This window comes from Belonocnema kinseyi, chromosome 10 (assembly GCF_010883055.1).
Source record: "Belonocnema kinseyi isolate 2016_QV_RU_SX_M_011 chromosome 10, B_treatae_v1, whole genome shotgun sequence".
Taxonomy (NCBI): domain Eukaryota; kingdom Metazoa; phylum Arthropoda; class Insecta; order Hymenoptera; family Cynipidae; genus Belonocnema; species Belonocnema kinseyi.
The window spans coordinates 63,351,100-63,371,953 of NC_046666.1; the positions used below are offsets into that span (position 1 = coordinate 63,351,100).

The window sequence follows — 20,854 nt, forward strand, 5'->3', positions numbered from 1 at the left end:
TGCGACTGCCTGCGTAGTAGAAGCTACTCTTCAGCGACTAGTAGAGTCGACTCAACACGCGTTCAGTAGATTCTACTCTTGTAGTGGCCCGTCCATAATTTATTATTCCGTTTAGTGGCTCTAACCCTTGCAAGGGTAGGAGCCACTGAACTTTTTTTCTCCGTGCTTTCGCGGGCTCCAAAACTGGTTATTATCGGCTTTAAAACACATTGAATATTGTTAGGAAAACTTGTTTTCAGGCTGAAAATATCATGCAAAATTTGAATTAACTATTTGTTACCTAATTTAGTAATTGATATCCTGGCCAAATTTCGTATTTAATTCCAAATTTCAAAACAAAAATAATGGACATAACTTTGACTAGCTTTGCCAGTAGCCGGACTACTTTAAAATTCAAATGGGATTAAAGTCTGTCAAGAAGTTTCTATGTATTTTAACAGATTTCAAGAGATTCAAAAGATATCGAGGGAATTTGTATATTTTATCTGTGTAAAGTTGAATTTTTATTAATTACTTTGAATTAATTTTTATTTTTTTATTTAATTTTTTAATTAATTGCTTTTACATTTTTATTAATTACTATTTTCTTCTTTTTACATATAAGATTATAAGTAGTCTACAATAAATCGCTCCTTTGTACTTCGTCTACTTGTTACATTAAACCTTTTTAATTAAAAAGTCTGCTATTTTATTGTTGTTCAGAATACATATTTTAATAAAAAATTTACTATTTGGTTAGAGATTCCATTTTTGCGTTGAAAATTCGGTTTTTTAAATTAAACTTTCTTTTTAACTTAAAATTTAACCATTACAGTTTTGGATAAAAATTTATTGTTTATAGTTTTAATTAATCTCTTTAAATTGAAAATTTAACTAGTTAGTTGAAAGTTAAACTACTTTGCTAAAAATTTATTTCATTGGTTGAATATTTATTTTGTTGAAAAATCGTTTTTTTTTTTTTTAATTAATTGCTTTAAGAAAGTACCCTCAGTACGTAGCAAGTCAGTTGAGAGGACGATTCGACTTGCTATTGACTGACGCAGTCACAATCATAAGTTTGGCAACGTCGCGCTTCTACCTCACCCTCCTCCGTTCAAGAGCACGTGTGTTATTTGAAATTCGCGCATAAACTAGGGCACGTGGAGCGGATGCGACGTTGTCATATTTTCATTTCGCTGACGCCAGTCATACACTAACGGTATAAGTGATTTTCTTTCTATTCTTACAGGCTCTGAATGATACTTTTCGAAGCAGATATGGATTTGGGAAAACATTCTATATATCTCCGAATCATTTCAGAATTTTTTCATTTTTCAATCGTTTTATACACTCCAAAAGGTGCGTCTTCTCATAAGATCACATGTTATTTTCAATAATTGATTTTTCGATTATGAAACTCTGAAAGGTTCCAAAATTTTAAACAGAGCTTATGTGCAATTTAATGCAACTTTCATCCAAATATCAAACGATTCTCATTTGTAATTTTATTACCCTTGAATGAAAAAGTTCAATATTCCATTTTTGGTTGAAAATTCATCTCTATTGCTAGGAATTTGATCCTTTATGGTTAAAATTGCAACTGTTTGTTCAATAATTGCTCTGTTTTGTCTAAGGATTCAAAGATTTTGTTGAAATTCCATGCTTTTTTTTATTAATTCAAATGTTATTGATTTAAATTAAAATATTTTTTGAGTTGAAACATCAACCATGACATTTTTCGTTGAGAATTCATCTTTTTGATTACATTCAGCTGTTTTTTATTTTTACTAAAATATTTTTTGGTTGAAATATCAATTACATTTTTTGTTGAGCAATGACCCTTTTTGGTTGAAAAATTAACTACTTGATTGAATATTAAATTTCATTGTTAAAAATACATTTACTTATTCAAGATTAATCATTTTAGTTGAAAATTGAACTATCTTGTTAAAAATTTAATTCTTTCATTTAAAATTCAATCATTATTTTTTGGATGAAAATGTAATTGTTTAAAAATGCAACTAGATGGTTGAAAATTCGTCCCTTTCACGTGAAAGTTCAACTATTTTGTTGTATATGCAACTGTTCGGTTGATGAATAATTTTTTTCTAATTCAGCTATTTGTCTGAAAATTCTTGTGTGCAGGCTGAATATTCAATGATTTTGTTAAGGAGTCAAATTTATCGAACACTCAACATTTTTCTTGAATATTTGACCCACTGGTTTGAAAATGCTTAATTGGTTGAAACCCAAACTTTTTTATTTCAAAGTCGACCATTTGGTTAAAAATTGATCTTTTTAAGTTTAAAATTCGTATCTCTCGTTGAAAATACATCTCTTTTTTATATATTTTTAAGTATTTAAATATTTTACTATATTTCGACTTTAAACCTTGAACGTTTTATATTGAATTTTAGATAATACAAATACATTCTTAAATATCTTTTACCCATATTTACGTCAAAAATTACTCTATTTCCCAGTTTTTACAGGACAAAGGGGGGGGGGGGGTCAAAATACTTGTTCTGATATCTAGGTACAAAAGTTCATAAATATTCGTAATTTATAGAAATAAAGTATACACTTTTTTACCGACGCTTTTTCTCAATTTATTCATATTTCTTAAATACAATGTTCTCTCTAACCAAAATGTGTAATTAAATCATGAAGACCAAAAATAAATTTTGTCTTATATTTATCGTTTTTACAATAAGGTCCAAATAATTCACTCTTCTAATTCAACCTTTATATCGCAAGCTTCTCCTTCGTGGCTTAAATTTAATGGATCGGAAGTTTCCTCTTTTATTGGAAGAAAGAAAAAAGTGTTTTCACTTTCACTCAAGTCTAATGGATTGCAAGGTTCTTCTTTTACCGTAGATAAAATAGAGTTTTTCCTTTCATTCAATTTTCCAAACAACCTCTGCTCTTGAAGCAAATTGCTAACTTCTTTATTTTGAAGTTCACTCACAGGTTCAGTTTTTACAACTATTTCCTTGTTCTGCAGCTTTACTCCCAGATTCTTTCTCCTCGCATACGTCTTCAAAACACCCCTTTGAAAGTTAGTTGGCTCAAACACTTTCCCATCTTTAATCGAACTAGACGTCTTTTGGCTTACATGTGCCGTCAATGAAGCATTTTTCAAAGTGGTTTGCTGAGAAGGCTCTTTACGATTTGGATGAAAAGTTCTTTTGTGTGCTTCTAAAGTACTGTTATGACAGAATTTTAGCATGCAATCACAGCATTCGAAATAAGGATTTCCTCCAGTGCGACTTCTCTGGTGAGCGTAAAGTCTCGCTTTGGTGAAAAATATTTTCTTACAAGTCTCACAAATGTAGGAGCTTTGAATCCGGTGTAGATTTTGATGAGCATCAGAATTAGAATTAATTGCATCAGATTCACTTTCTAATCTTTCAACTTTCCTCTGCTCTTCAAACAAATTGGTAGCTTCTTTATCTTGCATTTCACTCTCAGGTTCAGTTTTTACAATACTAACAACTTGTTTGATCTGCATCTTCTCTTTTATGCATTTCCTCTTATACGTTCGCAATGGAGAACTTTTAAAAGTAATCTGCTGATCCCCCATTTTATGAACTTCATTTATCTCTTCATAATCACTGCTTGTCATTTTATTATTTTGATTATCACTGCTGATTTTACAAACGTTTCTTTTTTTTATCAGGTGCAAATTTTGATGAGCATAAAAATAAGAACTTTTCAGAAAGAATTTCGAGCATATACCACAAAAATAAGGATGCCCGCTTTGGTCTTGCCTTCTTGCCACAGTTTGACATTCCTTTCTTTGTTGATGGAACAGTGCAGTCGGTATTATAAGCTTCGTTCTTAGAACATCATATTCGCACGTTTTATCGAGACAGGCATCTTGAATGTGATTTTCTAAAGCCTCGGTCATCGAAAACCCCTTTACACAGGAGGGGCACTTATAATGTCTGTCACTTTTCATATTATTAACTATATGACGCCTCACACAAGAATGGCTCGCAAATTTTTGCTTGCACGCATCGCACTCGAAAGGCTTTTCTCCAGTGATTTTACACTTACGGGGTTTTACTTCCGAATGTTTTCTCAGATGCTCGTTTAGATTACTTAAGTAGGTGAAACCTCTGAAGCAAATGTCACAGACATGAGCTCCCCTCTTTTCATGAATGAGCGTGTGTTTTTTTAAATATCGCTTTACTGCAAAGGTTTTCTTGCAAATTTTACATTCAAAACGATTCGCTGGATTGTGCCTCAGCATATGAGAAATGCCTAATTCATTCTTTGGGTGATCAGTGTTGCCTTTTATAGAAGAACTTTTTAAATGCCTATGTCCCTCAGGCAAGTGCTTTTCATCAACGATATCAATTTCAGAAAGCTCAGATTTAATTAAGACGTCGTTGCAAGAGTCGTCCTTCGTCTTTGGTGACAACTGAAAGACAAATTTAATTTTCTATTTCTCAAGTTCCTTCATACAAAGCTGGAATAACATTATTGTAAAACAGTTGTCCAAGATGTGTTGGCTTTAGGGTCCGATAGAATTTAATTCAAAATTATATAATTTCTTGTCAGGAACGTAGATTACAAATTGGATGCTTTTTCGAGTAATAAGAAATTGTGACCAGGCGATGTCATGGAATTGTTGGAGGGTGAAACATATTGTTTTTAAAGGCAAAATATCAGACAAGTATTTTTTGTTTTTGATCAAGAAATTAATTTCATGAACTTAGGACTACTTTAATATTTATGTGAATTATGAGAAAACTAACCAACATTTTCTATAAAACGACGTATCTTAAAAACAAACTGACATAATTAAATTTTCTTTGAGGCAACTTACAGTGCAATCTACACTTTTTCAAATTCCTTCAGGGAACTTAAACATTTTTAAGAACAACTGAAAGGTAAATTTTCTCAGAAAGGCCACATTTGATTTGTTTAGATTTATGGTATTCATTTAAAAAAACTTATTTCATTATAATATAAAGAACTTTTGCAAAATATAAATTCTTTTTTTTCTGAATTCTTAGTTAAATGTCTCAAAAAAGCTAAAATTATGAGGGATGACACAATTGTGCTGAAAAATAAAAATATCGAAAATATAATTAAAGAATTAGAAAAATGATAATAGAAAAATTAAGAAATGCCAAATTTCCGAAATTGAATCTAGAATTTTCAGAGCCTCGACATTTCAGTTTCACAACATTAGTTAATTCTCGCAATTATTACATTCCTTCATTTTCGAAATACCAAAATTTTAAATTCCCGAAAATCTGAATTTACAAAAAAAATGTAACTTTAATATTTTTTATATTTGCACGAATATTTTATTTTATGTCGTGTAGACTGCATGCTGCATATATTTTAAACTGGAAAGAGCTCTTAAAAATTGTAAACTATGCATGTATAGCTGTAAAATAAAACATTATTTTAATCAATAAGAATATTACTTTTTTTCGAGAATTTATTAATTTTAAGAATGTACTAACTTCACAATATTTCAATTTCGTTGATAGGCATTTTTTCGCAAATTTTCAGTTACAAAAACTATATTTTGGATATTTTTTAGCTAACGAGCGATTTTTCTTTTTTTCAAAACTATTTCATCCTGATGATATAACTTAGAAGATTAAGTTACAAGTGTTTCGTAAATTTAACATAATGTTAATAAGATTTAGTAACAAATTTCGTCATTTTTTAATTACAATTACGGAATTTTCGAAAAATTATGATAAATTTGAAAAAATTAAGTTACAAGTTTCGTAAATTTAAGATAATTTGGAGAAAACTCAGTTAAAATTAGTATATTTTCAGTTTCAATTACAGAATTTTCTGCTAAATTTCTGAAAATTATAATAAATTTTGGGAAATTAAGTTACAAGTTTGGAAAATTTAAGATAATTTTAGGAAAATTCCACTACAAATTTCATAATTTTCAGTTACAATTACGGTATTATCTGATAAATTTTGGAAAAATGTGATAAATTTGGGAAAATGAAGTACAAGTTTTTACTGAGTAAAGAACTAAAATAATATAATATAATATAATAATAAATATTTTGAAAAATTTATATTATATTATAAAAAATCAGTTTTTCTATATGAAAAAATTGTTTAATTCACAGGATATCTCCTACATATTACTATTAATCTAAAACATAATATAAAAAATCCAAGGTGGCCTTTTGAGAAAATACACTTTTTAACAAAAAATGCGTCATATTAAAAATATTTATTTTATTATTATTTCCCAAAATCCTTTCTTTTTTTACAAATTAAAGAGGGTGTGAGGGCCGGACTGCTCAATATTGAATTCATAAATATTTGTCTTTGTAGCCATTTGAATTTATTAATTCAAGATTCACAATTTTCCTAAATGTCGACTAATTTATATTACATCTTCGAGTGATTTTAAATTGTCACTTCTTCCGTATACAAATGCAAAAGTAATTTGAATTAAAAGTGACAAAAGATTGTTATATCCTAAGATCTACAGCGTAACATAATATAATAATTGTGGTTCATATTTAACCAGATTTAAACAAAAAACCTGAAATTGAGTTTATTTCATGTAGATAAATTCTAATTTTCTAATGTAGAGTTAAAAAAGAACCCTACAATTTGAAAGGCACGTATTTGGACAAATTAATTGTTTATATAATGGTATAAAATATACATTCTTCTCAATTGAACAACATCTAAACCATAAACTTGTTTGTTTGCTCTAAATTTCAAGTATGTTCAAATTTATATGTTCTATTCTTTTGAATGATTTCGACTAAATTAAAAAATCAAGGGTAAAACTACTGTAGAATTTTCAAAAAAAAAAAATTTGTTTTTGATTAAAAGGTGTTTTAGGGTCTTAAACATAATATACCAAAAATGGAGGGCAGAAAAAGTGTTTAAATGACCAAATTTTCAATTCTGCTGCAACGCCTCTCAGGTGTGCCCCGGTTATTTTAGAGTCGTTAAAACTTTAAACGCTTTTTTCTCGAAGCCACTTTTTTTAACTAGCCAGAAACACAACTGAAACAAATCCTCACCGATCGATCTGAAATTTTTAAAATATTTTCAAAATTGCTTTCTCCAGCGACGTAAGTAGGATTTCTTTTATTAACAATTTTGTAAAGATTTTAAAAATAAATCTCCAACTATTGTTTCAAAAGTACACCATGTCACGAAAAATCAATATATCGGAAAAGTCCTACGTACGTATTTTGCTGTTCTATAGAATCGAAAAAACTTTGGTTTTTTCATCCAGATCAAAAATTGCGGGAGTTAGGTTTCCGGCCGCGGATACCATAAAAAAAGACGCCGACGGACAAATGCTGCGCAGCCGCCATTTTGTCATGAACGAATTTGAAAAAAATATTCTCTGTACTTTATTATTTGTATTATAAATCCCATTTTACAAAATTTCGATTGACCTCTTTATTGACACAAAAAATCCCGAAGTATCCCTATTTTTTCGTGCTCTACAGTGGTTTAACCCCTTAAATATAAATCCAGAAATTAGTTCCAAGAATGTGGAAACAGCCAAACTGGAAACTATCCATAATTATAATAAAAATCAAGGTGCCCGTCAAACTTCATCTCCAAAATTCCGTGAATTTTTCCAAATATTTTTAGTCCGAAATACTATAATAGAAGTTTCTTGATTAATTCAAATCTATCTATTCAAATATTGGATTGGTGTGAATATTTAGAAATGGGCGTTAGTAGTACACTTTTTCTTTCACAGAAAGAAAAAGACGCTCTCTACCGATATAATTTCGCAACTTATACATATTTTCCTAATATTGGTAGTTTTCTAATACATTTATTATAATTTTTTACAACTCATTTATTAATGAGGAAGCCTCATAACGAATACATAAATCACGAAACATTAAAAAGTCAGCTTCATCTTAAGGGCATGTGATACTCAGTTTCCCCGGCTTTTTTCCACAAAAATTAACTTTTTTAAAAACTGAATTCGGAGATGCTATAAAATATCATAACGGACGTCCCCGGACTCTTTTTTGAGGGATAATAACACAAAAAATTGATTGTGCTAAATAAAAATTGTATGCATATGAATTGTAACATACATAACCTCGAAATATATACGCACGTTGTTAGCAATATCAAAAATTTTTTGATAAAAAAAAACACAAAAAAAGTGTGTGGGGACGTCCGTTAGCATGTCCGCTATCATTTCCCAGATTTTGAAGGCAAAATATTTCTTATCCTAGGAAAAAAGCCGGGGGAATCTAACACTGAAAAAATCGATACTATTTCCTAAGCGCTATGCAAATTTATCACATTTTGCTTAATTAAAACTTTTTTGAATTAATCTACAAAAAAAGTCTGTGGGGACGTCCGTTAGCATTTCCCAAATGTTTAAGACAAAATATTTGTTATTCTAGAAAAAAAGCCGGGGGAACCTAAAACTGGTAAAATCGACAATTTTCTAAGTATCACATGCCCTTAAATTATTTTCAGCACTACATTTCATTTACCGTATTTCTCCCCTCTTCAATTTCTATCTTTACCTCAGAAATTTCTATTTCATAACTTAAATCTAAGGCATCGAAGGTTTCCTTTTTTATGGAAGGAAACAGTGGAACGCTTTCACTTTCGGTTAAATATAATGGATCACGAGGTTCCTCCTCAGGATATATATTCTCAGATTCAGTTTTTACAACTACTGATGTATGATTTGAGTGATTATCTAAAATTTCTCCGCTTATTATCTTCTTTTTCCTTTGATAAGTCTTCATATTAGCCCTCTGCAAATTAATTTTCTGAATATCGGTTTCACCTGTTGTCGACGCACAGTTAGAATTACTTGCACTAGAACCACTTTCTGATTTTCTTCTGATCTTTCTTTTCTTCCCAATCGGAGACCTATTACAACTTAAATCTATAGTATTCTCAGGTTCTTTTTTAACAGAACATAAAATAGAACTTTCCCTTTCAGTCACTTTTCCAAGACTCTTCTGCTCCCGATCCAAATGACTATCTTCATCTTGAATTTCACTCTCAGGTTCAGTTTTCACAACTGCCACATTGCTCTGCTTGTTCACTCTCACATTCCTATTCCTCTCATATGTCTTCAAATTACCAGTTTGAAAATTATTTAGCCGAAAGCTTATTTCGCCGTCATCTGCTCGGATCACAGGAAAAGGAAGAACAATATGCTCAATATTTTCGTGTAATGCTAAAGTACGTTTGTGGCAGAATTTCTGCTTACAAATTTTGCATTCGAGATAAGCTTGTCCGTTTGGGAAACTGCTTCTTGTGTTTATATGAGTATTAAACGAAGACCTTCTCAAAAATACTTTGCCGCAAATATCACAAACGTAACGATTTCTGCATTTCTGGGATAACCTTGAAGATTTTATACGCTTCGGTCTTGAAACTTTCTTTTCGGATTTTCCATTTGAACAATAATTAGAACTGGAAGCTTCAAATTCGGTGTGGGTCAGCATATGATCTTCTAAACGAGACGCAGTCTTAAATGGTTTCATACAAACTGAGCAGTTGAAATGTTCATTAAATTCGACATGCTTCATAATAATGTGCGATTTCATTTTACAACGAAGGGCAAATTTTTCCTTACAAATATCGCACTCGAAAGGCCTTTCTCCAGTATGATAGCGCATGTGAGCCTTACATAAATATGCACGCAAAAATCCTTTGCCACATACTTGACATTTGTGAGGCCTCATGTCATAGTGTCTTCTTAAATGTTCAATGAGATCACCTTTGCGCCTAAAACCTTGCGAGCAAATATTACAGATATGGAATTCTCTCTTTGCATGAATCATCATGTGTTTCGTCAAATCATCCTCTGTCAAATGGTTGCTCTTGCAAAATTTACATTTAAAGAAAGTTTTTTTTCGGCGTTTTCGGCTATGAGCGATTTTGAATTCTTTTGAGCATTTAGCAGATAATTTTAAAGTATCTACTTTAGTTTTTGAAAGATTATCGTTCATTTTGCAATGCTTTTCATCAACGAAATCATGTGCGATATTCTCAGATTTGATCATAACGGGGTCCCAAGAGCCTTCTTTCGTGTTTGGTGAAAACTGAAAGAAAAGTTCAATTTTCGGTTTTTTAGCTTCTTCAATTTAGACAGAAATAATATAAGATACGCTTTTATTTTATTCCATAAGTACTTTCCCCCTTAACAATATTTATACGATAAATATAAGGGTTTACATTTTTGTCGCTTGAATTCATGAATTCAAATGAACTACCAGTTCTGTTCCAAACCCTCTTGGGTTAAAAATTAATAAAATATTTTTTTATAAAATACAGTGGTAGAAAATTATTGTTTCTGTATTGAGACATGTATAATTTTGCAGGTGCTAACAAATTTTTTTGGCCCTAATATTTCAAGTTAGCTCAAAAAATATTATAAGTACGCACAAACACGATAAAGTTTTTTAAAAACGAACATGAATTTTGCGAATTCAAAACACAATATTTACATTAAAATATAAAATTAATATTGTTAAAAAATTTTTGTATTTCATAGTATATATTATCTAAAATAATATAAAAATAAGGAAAATATTTTTAAGCATTGACGAAAATTAATACGTGAACTTCAGAATATATAATATTTTTGTACAATATACAAACAATCAAGCTTTTCTCTAAAATACTCATTTCGACGAAAATCACTAATACAATCTGAAGTTGTTCAAAATGGTATGTTTAATTTGTTAAGTCTAACTGATTTTTGTTTAAAGTTACCGCTAAATTAACTTTTTTATTGACAATAGCAATTTTAGAGGAAAACCACTAACATAACGTAACCAAAAATTGTTTAAGATTTTAAATCTCATGTTTAACATAATCTTTTTTTCTCAACAAGGAGATAAATCAGAGTTCGGAATTCTATTAATCTCATAAATTCCCTACTGAGAGTCCAGTGTATGCCTATTGATTTGCTAAAACATTATTTGACAATGGCAACGTTTTCGAAAATATCGACTTTTTCACATTTTATGGGCATATTCGGAGTTCGGAGTAATGACTGATTTAACAGTTGAATTTTCAAAACTTAAATTTTAAAAGATTGAAAATTAAATAAAATTCAAAGTTGAGTTTATAACATTAAGAAATTTAATTTTTAATTTTCTACGATTTTAAATTTTCTTCCATTTTTAACTGTTACAAATACAATTTCAAATTTTCTTCAATTCTGAATATTCTTTAATTTTCAACCGTCGAAAAATTAAATTTCTTTGACGAAACAAACCAATATGAATTGAATTTCGGGAGAAACACACCAACATAACCGATGAAAAAAACTAACATAAAGTAACAATCAATTGTTCTAAATTATCAATCTTCTCTGAAATTTACTGATTTTTGTTTTTAAACAAATTCTTTTTAGGGTGAAAAACGTTATAATAACCTAAGTGTTCAAAAGTACTGAATCTTCTTTGAAATCTAATTCTTTGAATTAAAAATACCAATATCCGACGAAAAACACTAACATAATCGGAAATTGTTCGAAGATTCTCAATCATGATCAAATTATAATGATTTTTTTTGAAATGCCAATTTTTGACGTAAATCGCCAACGTTATCTAAAATTATCTAAAGATGATAAACCCTAAAAGTCTAAATTTGCTTTAAAATCTCAATTTCCGATAAAAAAAAAACGCTAATACAACCGAATGTTTTTATTTGAGAATCGGGATTAGTATTTTTGTACAAAAGTGCTAATATCTTCGGCAAAAACAAACACAACATACATTATTCATCAATTTTATGTCCTCAAAACTTTATTATTTTCTATTAAAGTTATTTTTTGTAAATTCTAATTGTCAGCGAAAAGCACTAACATAAAACATGCAGCATATTTTTAATGATTTATTTCGTATTTAATCTGAATATTTTGATTTAACGGCACAAGAGTATTAAAAAGAGCACAAATATTTCTCAATTCAGACAAGGTTCCCTATTATTTTTGTTATTAAAGGGGATTATTTGTAGATTTAGTTTAAAAATAATTGAAATTTAAGATATAAAACAAATTCAAAGAGTGAAAACCCAATTAAGTTTTCAACGACATTCATCGCGATATTTTCGAAATATTTCTTGACACCACTTTTTTAGGAAGACTAGCATTATCAATCGCGTGCTTGCTTGCGTGTTATTTTTCAATTTACGAGGGACAATCATTTTTATTACAAAATAAAAATTCTGTATAACGATTTATTATTAGAAATAACTTTTTATTTATATTTAAGATTATATAAATGTAATTTTTCTAAGATTCTTGAAAAAATTAAAAATGACTTTTACACGTTTCAGACAATTCAAATCGAAATTTCAAGACAAAATTTTTTCTTCAAACAAATAATACAAATTCAAAAAGACTAATAAAAAAAGACGAATTTTCTACGACATGGTTGAATTTCTTAACCCGAAAACATAAATTGTTAACGAAAGCGTTCATTTTCAGCCAAATAGTTGATTTTTCAATGAAATACATGAATTTTCTACCAAAAAAATTATTTTTCTACAAAAAAAGACGAATTTTCAATTAAAATTTAGAATTCTCAACAAAAAGCGTAATTACATGTCTAAAAAAAAACATTTTTATTTTAATTTTAATCCGAAAAGTTGAAATCTTAATAGAAGAATAATAAAATTCTGGCAAGAAATGAAAGAAAACGAATCTCCGGAAAATTATAATTTGAAGGGAAAAATGATTTTTAACAAAAAATGAAAATTTTAATTTTATTCATTTAATTATTATTATTTATCAAATATTATTACCAATGTTTTTAATTTACCGAATTCCATTTTTGAAAATTTCAAGAATATTTTTTATTATTTTAAAATCTTTGTAAATATTCTCCCTAAATTAATTTTTTTTTAATAAAGAATCACTTTAAATATTCCTAGGAATCTGGAGACAAGTTTTGATATCTTATAACGTTTCAAGATTCTATTTAAAAATTTCAAATAATCTATATTTGATTTTCATTTCCTAGAAATTGTTCTTGGAACTCTTAATATCCTAAAATTATTTTAAAACTTTTCAAAAGTAAACAAAAATCTGCAAAATTACAAAAATTGTCTTAAAATTGTTCAGATTCTCTTTTGACAATTTTCGAAATCTTTTGGTATGTTTTAAAATATTTAAAAATATTTGTTTAGAATAAATCTGTTAAATTCGTTACAAGTTTTTAATTATTTATGTATCTTTGCAAAACTTCTAAATATCTCTTAAACTTATTCGAAATTTTTCTAAAATTTTGCAAACGTGTAAAACTGAAACATTGTGCTTTAAATTCTTCTATATTCTTCTATATTCTTTTCCTGGAATCTTAAAAAAAACAATTTCTTTAAACCTTTCAAAATTCTTAAAAGGTTTCAATGTTTTGTTTAAAAATTTTCAAAAATCTACACTTTGTTTGCAATTTTTGGAAAATTTTTCAAAATTTTTTTTTTTAATCTTTACAAAATTTCTAAAACATCGAAATGTCTTTTAAAATAACGAAAAACATTTAACTAACTTAACGTTAGGTAAATTTAAAAAGGGAATAGGGAAGATTTATCATTTTCAAGAATTTTCAACAATTTTTGATGGTCATGGGTTTTTTCTTCGATATCCACAGCTTTCGAAATATCAAAATGTATGTTTCGATGAACATTTCAAAATGCATATAAATTCCGTCGCGATAAATGAAAGTACAAAAATAACGTGTTTTATTCAAAACGTCCAGTAGTACATGGCCATCTATTTTTGACTTTCGCTAAAATGCTCATCATTTTATTAAGACAAAGTATAAACTTTATTATTCGACAGATAAGAAAACGTCAAAATTCTACAAAAAATCATCCCCATGTTTCTTGTCCAATCAAATTACAGAAAAATAATTTTATGTCAATTTGGGTTCGATTAATTTTGGAAAGCAAATATGATTCTTTGGGGTTTAAAATTTTTTCTATTACCTATGCCTCTCAAACATGTGGCTTTTCAAAAGATGACACGTATTTTACCGATTTTCAACAAAAATATTGATAAAATTATGAGCCTTTAAATATTATAAATTGAAATCGTGGATCATCAAAAAATGGTCAAAATTGTTGTTAAAAGTGTGATATTTTTTTTATCTAATACAGATATTTTTTTCTTTATGATTCTTTTAGAATTTGTCATCCGATTTCGAAATCCGATCGAGAAATTAGAAAAATTTACAAAATAGCGGCAATTTTTCTGAAAATATTCAGTAAATTTGCTCAAAAATTAATTCGTTTTTTTCTCTTCTGTATACGAAAAAAGCCACAATAACAAAAATTTTTTTCTCAAAAAGTTATAGAAAAATATCTAAACTCGTATTATTTCTTGCAAATAAGGCGAGTTGCAAAAAAGTAGGAGAAATTTTTTCTAGAATTTTTCAGAGTTGCAATTTTGTTCTTTTGAATTTTTCGTACCTTGTATCGTTTTTGCAAACAACGTGAATTTTCGTTTTTCAGACAAAATTATGACGAATCTAGAGAAAAGTCCAGAGAAAAAAGTGGGATTTTTGAGCAAATTATCTGGATATTTTCAGAAAAACCACCACCATTTTATCAATTTGGAATTTTTTAAAACTTTTCTAACGGATTTCGAAAGAGGACCAGAAATTCTGCCAGAATCACGAAGATGAGATAAGTAGTTATATTAGATAAAAAAATATCACACTTTAAATAAAAATCTGGACCATGTTTGGATAATCCGCGTTTTCAATTCAAAAAATGTAAATACTCGTAACTTTATCAACATTTTTAGGGATCAAAACGGTAAGATATATATCGTTAATTTTAGTTTCTCAAAAAACAACTCTGTTCTCGCTAAGAAGCGAACATAGGCTAGGCTGTCATGGAATATACTCTTATCATTAGAACGAATCTAGAAAAAAAGAAACAGAAAAAACAGTGGGTTTTTCAGTCAATTTTGAACTTTTTACAAATTTACTGACGAATTTCGAAGGACGAGAAACCCATATTAGAGTAAAAACCGCACGGTTTTAATGAAAATTTGAAAAATTTGCTTTATTTAATTTCTTAAATTCAAATATTTATTACTTTGTCAAATTTCTTCAACAAATCTGCAAGATACACGTTTTATTAAACAATTAACGTTAATAATAAATTCGGCTTCGTGTATAGATATTGCTCAATATGAACCAAAATGATCAAAACGATTAAATTTCACATCAGAATCCAAAAATTTGTGAGATTCACATTTAATAACAATAGAATATTAGCTATCTTTAGGTACATTTAAGCAATCTCCATAAAACGCATGAATCTAAGATTGAAAATCGTTTAACCTTGACAAAGGTGAAAAAAGGCGCCCCTTTGTCAAAGATAGTCACAAAATAACAAATTTGGACACTAAGCCCTTCAAATTTCGCAAATTCAAAATACTTCGGACGCTACGCGTTTGAACCCCGGATGATCCTTATAGGTTAGGTTCACTTTTAGTATGTCTTATCCGTTTTATCATAACAAGCATGGAAAATGGACTAAATTTTCCATAAATATAAAAACTATATCAATGCTATCAGGCTACGACTCATGTACAAATCTTGAAATTATCAATTAAATCAAATAAAACGTTTAACTATGCACTAACCTTTATTGTTTTATGGATGTCCATTCTGTCACTTTTGAATATTTAACGATTATTTCATCATCAATTCACATTTCAACTGCACGATGCACTTCGTGTAATGTCTATGTGCATTAAAGTTTCTGTCAAATAAACAAATTAATATTTTGTCAACTACGATCGCAACCTGTCGTAGAAACGACTAAGAGAAATATGACGTCATGGACGTCATCGTAGATTCCAAATAGTTGGTGAAACAGGTTTCTACTTTTTAACAGATTATAGACCGCGCTATTTTGAACAATTTTTGACAATTTTGGTACCATGCAATCCCAACTTTTATCGCTTGATCATTTTTATGATTTCAATTAAGAAATAAAAATAAACTTCAAATCAAATAAACATACAATTTTGAAGGCCCTTCAGAAATTTACATTTACCGAAAAATTTCTCATGAAAGTAAAAATAAAATTTGTTTCCACAAAAGATTAATGACTAATTAAATTCTTTACAATAATACTTTAAAAAACCCTATGTATTCAGTTTTTATAATTTTATTTAAATTAAAAATAAGCTAAAATAATATATTAATTTTCAATATAAAAGCAAAATAATTTAAATAAAAATTTGATTTCACCGATTATGATTCTTTATTTTTTTGTAGTCGATAAGTTTGTCATCTTTTCATTAACTAGAATACTTAGAACAAAAAAAGCCTTGAACCTTTTTGACTTCTGATATCAATTTCAGTTTAAATGATTAAATTATTAAAATCTATTCAAAGTATAATTTTTCAGTTCAAGCAGGAATGAGTTTTGAACCTTCTTAGTTTATTTAATAAATAACAGAAATGAAATCTAAAATGGAAATTCGGCAGATTCAATAAATTACTTAAAATCTCTGAATATAATGTTAATATTAAACAGTAAAAAAATTGAAAAATTTTGCATAAAAAATAAAGCCATGCCTTTCAAATTATTTTCATTAAGGGATTAAACTATACAATTTAAAATTGGAATCATAGTAATCTTACATTATATTTGTATATTATCAATTGCCAATTAAAAGTTTTCCGCGGGCTGTAGCCAGCGTATAATTAATACAAATAAAATATTCTAATAAGCAAAATACTGTGTGTGCAGTGAATGTGTTTGCGTACTTTTTTGGCCGCGAATTAAAATATCTAATTTAAAGTGCTTTACACTTATTTTTGTTCAGATTATCAATATTGTTTCCTTTTTTTTTACAAAAATCAAAAGTCCGTTCATTAAGGTTTTTACTTGATATTGAGAAAACAAGAAAACCTGTATTGAATTGGAAAAAATTATAAAGATTTTTTTATTATTGCACATGAACGTAAAATATAATTTGCGTTAAAAAATATAAATACACTTTCTCAATATTTTATGATTAAAAATGATGTATTAAAATAACTTAAGGAAAAAGAATCGATATTGTCATGTTTCCATATAAATTGAATTAGAAAATAGTGAAAGTAAACTTTTTGAATAAATACTTACCTTGACATCTGCATTAGCGCAGGTTTCTTCTTCTTTGATTGAAAAGACCCATTAAACAAATTTGAAAATTTGTTGATAAAATAATTGAGAAAATTCTCTAATAGAATACATTATCAGCAATGAAAATACTCAAAGAAAATTAAATATGTTTTAATTGAATTTGGGAAAAGAAATTTTAATAAATTATCCTAAGCTTAATGTTTTCTCTAACTTTTTCATAGTTTAAATAAACATAGTTAAACAAACTTGTACCAAATCAATTAGAAAATTATAATGAAACTAAATGTCCAGAAAATTAACGAAATTGCAAAAGTTCCTCTTATAGATAGTACGCTTCTTCATATCCAGTTAAATATATTGTTCACAAACTATAAAATAATTGAAAAACTTTTCTCTTTTGTATTTACCTGACTAATGAATTTTATTATTATAATCGGGTTACTACTTACTTTGTTAGACAAATATCAATCGATCTGATGCAAAACAAAAATGTTTGATGTTCTAACTTTAAAAAAAATTGCAATATGAACTGGTATAAAAACGAAACTTGAATTTCTGTAAATATTGCTCGAGCTTACAGACATATCACATCAGAAATAAAATAAGAAAATCTAATTTAAAAAATCGAAATATCCAAAAATACTTCCAAGAATTGCATCCTTTACCTTTGACCGGATTTTTTCTGAGGAATTTGAGTACTAAATAAAGATTGGCCACCTTCAAACCTTTTTTGTCATGAATTGTCATTGAAAAACAACTTCCAAGTTCGGCAGGTCAAAAAATACGTCTTCCTTGAGAAAAATAAGACGGTTTAAAAATATTTTTTCCTATACCCCAACTTTCTCAAAGTCGATTAGTGACCCCCAAGCAGTTTGCCCTCAAAAAGAGCCTCTTCCTTGGAACGATACTAGCCTCTTTGTAGAGGACGTACCGTTTAAGGTGAGTTCCGAACTACCAAAGCCCCGGTAGAAATACATAGAAAAAATTATATTTTATACCGGAACAAGGATCGATTCCCGGAAGCCTGAAACGTTATCGTCTGAGCATTTTTATGAAATGAATTTGTTTCTGCAACCACGCCATGAAAAATATAGATCAGAAACGTAAGAACAAATGGATCTAGAATTATTTCCCTTTAACTTGTATATAAGACAAATTACAAATAAGAGCCAAGTAACTTTTAAAATTCGATATAAACTCACATTAAATCAAGTTACTATACAGAAGGGTTCAAAGTAGATAAGTAAACATACAATGCTCTTAAATATTTCTTTATTCAGGGTATATAAATAATTTTAAGACCTCACGATGCCAAAAATATTTATTGATATTAAATAAATCAAACAATCAGTACATTCAATCTGCGTTATCATATTATCAAGCAAAAGTAATTTTTACGAAATTTAGAGTAAAAACATGTTTTTTTTTAATATTAGTAGGTGCAGGGTGCACGGTTCGTAAACATTTTTGACATCAATAGAATTACAAAATTCGAACCCTGTTTCCCTGTTTTTCCATTTGAAGTGATAAAAACTGAGCTGCAAATCATTTTAAGCAATTTTAAGCTAGAAATGTTAAAAATTGAACGATTACATTTTTGTTATAAACTGATCACTTCTTAAATTAAAGGTTCAATTATTTTCATTTTAAATAGTTTTAAAATCCTTAAAAGCTTCAAAATTTTATTTTAAAATCTTGAAGCATCTACCTGTTTTAAATGTATTTAAATTTTCAATTATTTTTGCATTTTTTTTAAACTTGTAAACATCTTTTAAAATCGTGCCAAATTAAAAGTATTTCCTTAAAATCTTCCAGGTTCAGTTTTGACCATTTTGGAAATCTAAAATTATTAAAAAATTTTTAAATATACTCATAAAATTAATTTTGCAAAATAAAAAGTTATTTTCAATTTTTCTAGGAATCTGAAGAAAACGTTTTTTTATTCTTTTGAAGCATTTCATATTCCTTAAAAAGCTTCTAAATTTTTTGTTTGAAATCTGCAAAAATCTATACTTTGTTTTAAATTTGGCCGTGTGCTATTTGCACCGAAATTTCGGTACGAATAATCGGATTTTGTTGGTATAAATTATTAGTTTGTTTAAATTACTTTAAATCATTTCCAATTTTTAATTAATTTTGAACCTTTTCAGACTTTCTAAATATCTCTTCAACGAACTCGATTTTTTTTAGGAATTATAGATGTTCAATATTTACTATCCACCAAAATTTAACATTTTTACTCGTACATTAAATTTGTCCAAACAGATCAATTAAAATTGCATCGTTCAAAGATTAGTTTTTTGTTTGGTTTTGAATATTTTATTTATAATTACTGATTTTATATAAAAAAATATTATGTTCATAAATATTAAGCAATTGCTATTTTTCTCAATTAAAAAATGTTCAATTTTAGTCGAAAACAATATTTTAAATTTAATAAGGCCTTTAATTATGAATATATTATTTGAAGTTATTTTAAAATTAAAAATAGTTCATAAAGCTTCAATCGGGCTTTAACATTTGTTCAACTACTAAGGATTTCCAATTGAAACAATTAATTTTTATCGTTGAAGTGTTCAAGTCTTTAAAACTGCGTTTTAAAATTCTTTAAATGAAAAATATAAGCTTAAAAATTAAAATCCAAAATAGAAAATTTCTTAGTTAAAGATTTTCGAATTACGCATTGTAAACTGAATGATACCAACACTGAAAAAGATAACCATTCAACTGATTAATTTTGAAAAACTGTTGAAAATAAAGTTGGATACATTTTTTTTTTTAATTCGTAAGATTCCCGCTCAAAAAATAAATTCACTGTTACTTCCCGGTTTTTCCCGGTCTCATAAAATTCCCTGTTTAGTGGCCCAGCGATCACCCTGCAAATGGCTATTAATCTGCTGGATAACGATTGAAAATCAGTACGAGCTTTTAAATTTTCGCAACGTTTTCAATTATCACATTTAAAATCCGTTTAGTGAAATTTCTCGTTGAAGTTAGTTAACTTATTCTTGGCAAAGTTTAGTTTAATTAAAGCTATAAAATTCGTAAACTACAATTTTGACAGAAAAGTCTTACTCTTGGCAATTTTTTCGAAGGGATCATAAACATAACATAATATAATTTTTTACATCTGATATTGGTGTTTTATTCCGGTTTTATATAATAATTTTTTACAAAGAACTGAATGTAAAAGTAATATAGGTCATTTTAAAGGAAATTTAGTTTGTCATAAGGAGCTCAAATAAAAAATTGTATTAAACATTTTTTTATGCTGAAAATACAAAAAATGTAAAAAAGTGCTTTTTCCAAACTCCTGAAACTATTCTCATAGTGTTATAAAAACCACGGGTATCTCATATTATGAGAACCACACCGTGCAACTATGCACTTACTATGCGTGACCTGTACAATGAAAAACTTCAACACTATCGATATTTTCCTACTTAGTTATTTAATCCCTATCACTCCAGGCAAACTTTACTGCTAAATACATATTTAATGAATAATAAATAGAGTATAAAAAATTCCCTTCCGCGAACTCGACTACCATCGATTTCACAAAAAGTTCGCCTATAATTTTTAGAAGCCCAATGAAAAAAGGAATATACCACGAAATTACTCTTTCTTCAAGGACTACAAATTAGTGATAGAACATATTTACATAAAGTAAATCTCAAGCTTTTGGTAACTCTTTAATATATTTTAAAGAAAGCGTCACAGTAATCGTGACGCCAGTTTTCTTTTTTTA

General features: G+C 28.1%; 1 protein-coding gene across 2 annotated transcripts in view; it reads right to left on the reverse strand.

The window, feature by feature from the left end:
* The window catches only part of LOC117182136 (zinc finger protein 235-like), a 28,204-nt gene extending 12,432 nt beyond the window's left edge, over nt 1–15,772 (reverse strand). Inside the window, exons 1-2 of one of the 2 annotated variants that reach the window (XM_033375181.1) lie at nt 15,611–15,772; nt 2,594–4,405 (exon numbers count right to left, since the gene is read on the reverse strand). In XM_033375181.1, coding sequence (XP_033231072.1) covers nt 2,705–4,405; nt 15,611–15,634 — 1,725 coding nt within the window. In that variant the 5' untranslated portion in view covers nt 15,635–15,772 and the 3' untranslated portion in view covers nt 2,594–2,704. Of the gene's footprint in view, nt 1–2,593; nt 4,406–15,610 lie in introns of those variants that run through there. The other variant, XM_033375180.1, reaches the window with a different exon arrangement.
* Nucleotides 15,773–20,854: the final 5,082 nt, after the last annotated feature.